The sequence below is a fragment of the Hakea prostrata genome, unplaced genomic scaffold (assembly GCF_041222555.1).
Source record: "Hakea prostrata isolate BN-2017 unplaced genomic scaffold, UWA_Hpros_2 contig_91, whole genome shotgun sequence".
NCBI classification, from domain to species: domain Eukaryota; kingdom Viridiplantae; phylum Streptophyta; class Magnoliopsida; order Proteales; family Proteaceae; genus Hakea; species Hakea prostrata.
In genome coordinates, this window is record NW_028291210.1 from 176,135 (window position 1) to 184,894 (window position 8,760).

Below are 8,760 nucleotides of genomic sequence, written 5' to 3' on the forward strand. Positions count from 1 at the left end.
GTATTTCCCTAGTTAACTAACAAAGGCAACACTTACACACAGATATCCATCTTTCAAAAAGATCAAACTCTAAGCTCAGTGCAAGCCGAAAGCATAAACTATACTTGTTGAAGACTATAGTGAACAGACAAGCTATACCATCTGAGTCATTGTCATCATTTGTTTATCTTGAGTTCAAGACAACCACCAAAACAATTAAATTTTTTTCGTTTTTAAACAAATTTAAAATTCACATTCCTCCTCCACATAGACAGCCACCTGAATTCATGTTGCTCCTCCACACAGACGTGCTCACTCAACAGGTTGCATCCCCAAGCATGTATTAGCTCTTCCAGTAAAACTGGCAATTATCCATCTGTGATCTAAACAATTTATTCCTTACGCCTAAATTTAGAATATTTATTCAGAATCACTATTTTTTTTTTCCACGGAAAATAAAATTCAGCATCGGAATTTCAATTGAAAACAAACCCTGCTTTTCACTGTTCTAGAAAGCTAGTGTATAAAAGGCCTCGGTATGTGTTGTTTACCAGTATGAAACATTTAATATTTATGCAACCACAATAATTTCAATTTCTTAATCAAATTCTATCTACTTATTGATTATTCCATAAAATCAATCCAAAAATGAAATTTTAAAAAAAAATAACCATACCAGATCCAGCTTCGGTTTTTGCTCAAAAATGCTACGATCTTTTCCACAATCTGAGCCATTCCTCGGCCTGCAAGTCAAAGAGAAACTTTATCAGCTCAGAAGATAAAGACAGAAACAAGTCAATTTTATCAGCACAGAAGATACAGACAAAAACAAGTCAACGTTGAGGCCTCGTTGTTGCTGTAAGCGTGTCACCCATAGAAAAGAGTCAACTTGGGAAAACCAATCTATTTGCTTCTGGAAATTTAACGTATAAAATAAAGAACTCTGCTGCAAGCCACTTCAGTTGACTCTGTTCACAGTTTCGCAGCACTCTTGGCTGTCACACGGTTTGACTCTGAATTATATCGTAATATAGATCCTGAAGAAAACCAGCGACTAGGGAAGCACTAACGATCTGTAAATCATCAGCAATATGTCACCCATTGGAAGACTTCTTGTTCTGCTCCATCTTCTGCTTTTTTCCTTTCCTGTTTTGAGGGTAACAGCATCATCAACAGAAGAAGCACAAGCTCTAGTAAAATGGAAGAACAGCTTATCTTCTCCTCCTCTCGATTCATGGTTCCTTACCAATATCAAGAACCTATGCAACTGGACAGGAATTGTCTGCCACAATACCGGAAAAGTTGCAGAGATAAACCTTCCTGAATTGGGTCTCAATGGAACACTCGACCACTTTAACTTCACAGCACTGCTAGGTCTCACTCGATTGGATCTTAGTTTCAACAATCTCATGGGACCAATTCCTTCAAGCATTGGAAACCTCTCCAAGATCACCTTTTTGGACCTGGGCAGCAATTTCTTTGATGAATTCATCCCTCCTGAGATTGGACAACTCACAGAGCTTGGCATACTTAACCTCAGTAATAACAATCTAGTGGGTCCAATTCCTTATCAGATTAGCAAACTTCAAGAGGTATGGAGCCTGAACCTCGGTATAAACTACCTTTTATCACCTGATTCATCCAAATTCTCGGGCATGCCGCGACTGAGATACCTGAATCTGTGTCTCAATTCACTTGAGTCGGAGTTCCCACCTTTCATTTTCAACTGCCCAAATCTGACTTACCTCGACCTCTCGCTGAACAATCTTACAGGTCCCATACCAGATTTAATGGTGACAAGCCTACAGATGATTGAGTACGTCAATCTTACCAACAATTTCTTTCAAGGCCCATTGCCTGGAAACCTTTCAAACCTTGCTGAACTCAGAGATTTACGTTTGGGGTTGAACTTATTTGAAGGTGGAATACCCAGTGAGATTGGTTCCATTTCCAATCTTCTTACTCTGGAACTCTATGAAAATCCATTAGGAGGAGAGATACCTTCTTCTCTTGGTCAACTCAAGATGCTTCAGAGACTCGATCTCCATGCAGCTGGAGTGAACTCTACGATTCCTCATGAACTCGGCTATTGTACCAACCTCAGCTTCATAGACCTTTCACTGAATTCACTAAATGGAACCTTACCTCCATCTCTTTCATATCTCACTAAAATAAGTGAGTTGGGTATGTCCGGGAACTCGCTTTCTGGAGAGATTTTACCCCATTTCATAACTAGCTGGGTACAATTAATCTCATTGCAACTTCAGAACAATTCCTTCACAGGAAAGATTCCACAAGAGATTGGCAGATTGACAAAACTCAAGATTCTCTATCTCTACTCTAATCAGCTCTCTGGAACAATCCCCCTCGAAATTGGGAACCTCAGAGATTTGGTGGAGCTAGACCTCTCAAAGAACACGATTACAGGTCCCATTCCAGTCACTTTGGGGAACCTAACACAACTCGAAGTCCTATATCTATTTGAAAACAATCTAACTGGTACAATCCCACCAGTCATTGGAAACCTGAAATCTCTGGTAAGGCTTGACGTCAATGCCAACTGGTTGAATGGGGAGTTACCAGACACCATTTCTCACCTTGAGAATCTTCAGACACTCTCTTTGTTTAGCAACAATTTCTCTGGTATCATTCCACAGGATTTCGGACAGAGTAGTCACTCTCTATTTTATGTAAGCTTTTCTAATAACAGCTTTTCTGGTGAGCTGCCTCCAGGGTTATGCAACGGATTTGCACTGCAAGAGCTGACAGCAAATAGTAACAATTTTACTGGGTCATTGCCAGAGTGCTTGAGGAATTGTTCAGGGTTGAAAAGAATCAGACTAGAAGAAAACAGTTTCTCTGGGGACATATCGAAGATTTTTGGAGTATACCCAAATCTTGTTTACATAGATCTCACTGGCAATCAGCTGACTGGAGAGCTCTCACCAGATTGGGGAAAATGTTTCAATCTTACTTATTTTCATATTGATGGAAATAGAATTTCTGGCAACATTCCAGGTGAGCTTGCAAATTTGTCCCAATTACATGACCTAAGCCTGTCTTCAAATGAACTGGTAGGAGGAATCCCAACTGAACTTGGAGAATTAAGCATGCTATTCAAGCTCAACTTGAGTAATAATCACTTAACAGGAGTAATCCCTCAGAAAATTGGAAATTTACAAAAGCTCCAACTTCTCGACTTTGCAGGAAATGAACTAACCGGCAGTATACCTGAAGTGCTCGGGAATTGCATTAATTTACTGATGCTGAACTTAAGTAACAACAGGTTATCGGGAGAAATACCACGTGAGTTGGGCAATTTGATCTCATTGCAGTCTTTTCTAGATCTAAGCAGAAACTCACTCTCGGGCCAAATCCCTCCTAGTCTGGGAAAATTGAGGTCATTGGAGAACCTCAATCTCTCCCATAACAACCTCTCAGGCAGAATACCAACACAATTGTCCAGCATGAATAGTCTGCAAGCAATTGATCTCTCCTGCAATGAGTTGAGTGGTCAGATTCCAAATGGTAAAATTTTCCAAAGACAACCAGCTGACGCCTTCGTTGGAAATGCAGGTCTATGTGGAAATCCAAAAGGATTGCAACCTTGTAATCCCAGTCCTGCGGGCAGAGGATCCAACAACTGTGATAAAGTCCTTGTAGCTGTCAGTGTGTCAGTAGCTGGCACTCTCCTTGTAGGATCCATCATTCTGGCATTAGTGATTTTGAACAGGAAATCAGGACAACCAGCTGTAAATATTGATATTATAAAAGATGAGAGCTATCAGTCGCTGATATGGGTGAAAGAAGGAAAATTCACATTCGATGATATTGTGAAAGCTACTGATGATTTCCATGAGAATCATTGCATTGGAAAAGGTGGATTTGGGACCGTTTTCAAAGCAGTCCTACCAGCAGGTCAGATTGTTGCTGTTAAAAAGCTGAACATGTCAGATTCCAGTGACATTCTTGCAACAAATCGACTAAGTTTTGAGAATGAAATCCATATGTTAACAAATGTCCGGCACAGAAATATCATTAAGTTGTATGGGTTTTGTTCTAGGAAGGGTTCTATGTATTTGGTGTATGAGTATGTAGAGAGGGGCAGTCTGAGAAATGTTCTCTATGGGGAGAAAGGGAGAGGGGAGCTGGACTGGGTGATGAGAGTGAAGATCATCCAAGGGGTAGCCCATGCCCTTGCCTATCTGCACCATGACTGCAACCCTGTAATTGTGCACCGGGATGTAAGCTTGAATAACATTTTACTGGAAACAGGTCTCGAACCTCGGCTTGCAGATTTTGGAACAGCAAGGCTGTTAAGCCCTGATTCATCCAACTGGACAGTCATGGCTGGATCTTATGGCTACATGGCTCCAGGTAAGCTAAACCTCCATGCATTTTTGTGACTTATCTCTGCTCAAGCTTGACTACAGGCACTGCTTTCCGAGTCATGAGATTATAACATCTCTAAATTATCAGAAGAGAAAGAAGGTTACAGCAAAGACAATTTTATTCTAGAACAATTATCTATTTGCACTAGTTTCCGGGGGATGGTTCAACACCTCTAACATCAATCAAAGCACATCATAGCATGAAACATTCGAACTCTTGAAACGATTACACAGGTTTGTTAGATCTGCACATGGGTGAAGAGTGGTTACAGATTGCAATCCCTGGGACAATGACTGATGGGTTATATCAATTATTGACTCACAGTAATGTTTACCTTGTTTTTTGGTACTTTATAGGTTAGTGACTATAATATACAGTACCTTTGAATCACTAGAATTGTGTCAATTAAAAATCTAAACAAATGTGTCAAGAATGCAGTTTGATTATAACCCTATGATTGTCCATATCCTCGTATTTATAAGTTAAATGCTTTCAGTAAAGATTCCTAATGACTTTATTTGAGTTAGATTGTTTCTCTTAATTTTTCGCCTTTAAAACATCGTGTTTAGAACTTCAGGTGTGTAATTAATTTGGTATTGCAGATGTCTTTTTGATTGGGAAGTTCATAACGTCTTGTATTTTCTTGTACAGAGCTTGCATTTACAATGAGAATCACAGAAAAGTGTGATGTTTATAGCTTTGGGGTGGTAGCGTTGGAAGTGATGATGGGAAGGCACCCAGGGGAGTTCATCTCATCTCTATCTTTGTTATCATCTAATTATCATGACTTGCTGTTAAAGGATGCATTGGACCAAAAACTCCCATCTCCAAGAGGGCAATTGGCCGAGGTTGTGGTTTTCATAGTTGAAACGGCCCTGGCATGCACTAGTACTGATCCAGAGTCACGACCCTCCATGCGTTTAATTGCAAAAGAGCTGTCAGCAGCTCACAATGAGGCATATGTCTGAACCATTTAGCACAATCACCATGAATAAGTTAACAAGCTTACAGAAACAGCTTAAGTTAGATCCAGTTCTTAAATGATATGATTTGTGGTAATATCAATGGGCAACATTAAATTCTGGTTTTCTTTTGTTTTCTTGTTTTTATAATTTGACCTGAGAACATCTTTACTGGAACTATAATTTTATGAACTATTGCATCTCACCGTAAAGTCAAATTCCTTACAGTTAAGGACAAGGAAATACTAGAACACAAATATCAATCCTTATACTGCTGTGGCACCAAAATCAAAGATTCATTCCTGTATGAACCTAGTACATAAGCATTAACTGTCCCAATCTAAGAGTAATCTACCACACAGTACAAGCTAGAACATTTTGAGTTGCTGTCACCATGTGTCTTTCTTTACTACCACCACAACATTTGTTTCACCTTTGAATCCATGTGTTCCTCCACCATATACACAAGCAAATTGAGAAAGGGACTCCAAAACCAAATCTATTCCCATTTGTCAATGGATCCATCCCCAAGCATCTATTAGCTCTTCTACTGAAACTGACAATTTCCATCTTAATCCAAAAGAGTTATGCCATATACTTCTGGCATGTAGACGAGAAAAGGATGTCATTTCTTCCTCTGTGTTGCACATCACATATGAAATTGACACATTTATTCCCTGTCATAAGACTATAATTGTCAGGAAGTTTTTCATTGCTCAAATCACTTTGAGCTATAAGCTTTGGATGGTAACATCAAGTTTAAAATTGCAATTCCAGCAGGCACACCTTTGCAGGATTGATAACCAAAAAATCCTTGCTAAAGACTGAGCGTGGCTTTAGTTAGATATGCACCAGACATCTCTACATTCTTTTCTAGTTCATACCCAGTCACCTTCATTAAAGTCCCCTAATTATGCAAGGATACCATATTCATCCAGTTCATTGGGACTCCATATTTTCATTTGCTGTCACTGTCCTTAAGAAAATTATTTTGGTCGTAGCATGTGGTTATTTTGTAGCATATTTAGCTAAAAGTCTGCTATATGCTTGAACCTATTAGCTTCCACTCCATGCGAAAGAACCTCCTAAGAGTTCTACTTTAAGAAAAGACGGAAATAGAAGTGGTAAACAGAGAAACCAAACAGTAGAATCACTTCTCTTTACATTCTAATACCTCATGATCATCATTGACAAATTGAGTTTTACTTGAAAAATCTTTAATTTATTATACTCAAATAGGACCGGACGCAGACTTTAGAAGTCAATACCCTACAATCTGCAAGGTATTCAAAAATGAAATCCTTGGTGGATTCTAAAAACAAGTTTGTCAGTTGCAGTAGCTAAATAAGTCAATATTACTAGGTATTCCAAACCTCCATGGTCTTTGAGCCCTTGCAAACATTCTCAGAAAAAGAAAAAAAAAAACTTGACTATTTGTTTAAAAAGAAAACAATAAAATGATGCCACACATTAACAAGCATAATATCATAGAACCAAAATCTTTTCTGTGTTTAGCATCCAGAAGGTATCAGTTATCAGTTGGATCCTCCTTCCGTTGACTTCCTCAAACTTAATTTTTCACAAAAGTTTTGTGGGCAACCTGCAATGTTTCAGTATTGGCACTGGCTGTAGGAATCAAACAGAAGGATTATCCTTTTCCATTTACAAAGCCATTGATAATGTGAATTTGATAGTAGCAGAGTATAAATCAGTATATTTGGGTTCCTGCACAAACCTAAAAGTGGACAGTGACTCTGTGCTTAGTCATCGATGGTTGATCTAAGTTCTGCAACTCTCACAACTGATTTGGCAAGTTAAATCTCTCATCTGATCCAGGAACATCTAATTTTTTGGGAAGTCTCGATATGGAAAAAACACTAGTAGGTGCTCTTGCTAGAGAGGGACCATCTAGGAGGCAGATATTCATGATGCAATATCCAATCATGTAATCCAGAATTTTATACTTCTATTTTATCTATACAATTATTTTTCCCACTTTTAGTGTTGTAAATGTAATCGGCTCTCTTGCTGGCATATCAATATAACTTGTTATTTATCTCCTCCCCCCCCCCCCCCCCCCAAAAAAAAAAAAAAAACCTATTGGTTAAAAAAGTAACCAACCACCCCCAAGAAAAGATCATCTTATTTTATGTAAATATTAAAGGCTGTGAAATAATCTTTAGTTTCAGATTTTTCTCTATTTTTTACATCAACTATTTTTGCTTTCTCGATTTTGAACTCATTTCAGGTAACCCAAATTTAACTATGGACTTGTCATCTAGTTCTATTAATTGATCTGCAACATTGTGGATTCAGAACTCACTGGAAGGGATGGTTCACAACTCGAATTCTCTTGGGAGTTTGGTTGCAACAATAATTTTATTCAACAAGATTGATTTTTCAATAATCTGAATTATTTCCTTCTAATCTTCTATATTCACTGATAAAATAAATAGATAGAATTCAGCACTGCTTAAATTTTTGAAACTCCATTCCCAAGGACTCAAGACAGTCTGAGGAAAAGACCAACATTTATAGTATACGAATGTAAAGAATCAGGCAGCTCATAAATTCAACCCACAAAAGATTAAAGATTAAAAAAATAAATAAATTTTTACAGGCAGTTTTATGGGGATGAGCCAGTCCAATATACAGTTGTTCTAAGCTAATAGGAAATTCAGCCCATTTCACCCAAAAAATAGATGGAAGGAAAAGTCTAAGTAACTTGAAGATGCATACCAAGTGCATGATGCAGAGATAACAAGACTACTGTAAGTGAAGCAAATGATCACACGATAAGGAGCCTAAGATATAAACCATAATGTATAATTCTCCCACATATCTCCATTTAAGATGTAGTATAACAATTAAAAAAGACATATACAGGGGGATGGAAATACTAAGAGGAAGATCAGGGCATATCTATGACATAAAAGCAAAAATTGCTTGCGATTTCTGCATCATGTTGTGTCATCAAGCAAAATTTACTTGCCAACTAGTTTTATCTGGCGGGTGGAAATACTAAGAGGAAGATAAGGGCATATCTATGACATAAATAAAATTTGCTTGGGATTTCTGCATCATGTTGTGTCATCAAGCAAACTTTACTTGCTAACCAGTTTCATTACTTAGACCCTAGACCTGAGGGTCCTAATTACCCATTCATGTAAGCCCTGATTCTCTGATCTGCTCCAGTCTTTCCAGGACTAATCATTTTAATCCATGACTGGAAACCCTGACTCTGGTTGAAATGATAAATAGCTAAGAATAGCCAATACCCAATTGATTTGAACAAAATCCTAAAACAGTCAACTAATGTCGGATCCATTGATAGAGTTTAGTAGGGGCAAAAATGAGCATATATTTGGAAAAGATGTAGAAGCACAAATTTATAGAGTGATAAAATTATTGAATCGGGTTACTAGTC

The 8,760-nt window shown here is 38.0% G+C and overlaps 1 protein-coding gene across 1 annotated transcript; it reads left to right on the forward strand.

Moving 5' to 3' along the window:
• The first annotated feature begins 955 nt into the window (after positions 1-955).
• LOC148998939 (uncharacterized) lies at positions 956-5,415 on the forward strand. The gene is given in 3 exon segments (XM_089141597.1): positions 956-4,356; positions 5,023-5,332; positions 5,334-5,415. Coding segments are annotated over 3 exon segments (3,678 nt in total). The 5' UTR covers positions 956-1,070.
• Positions 5,416-8,760: the final 3,345 nt, after the last annotated feature.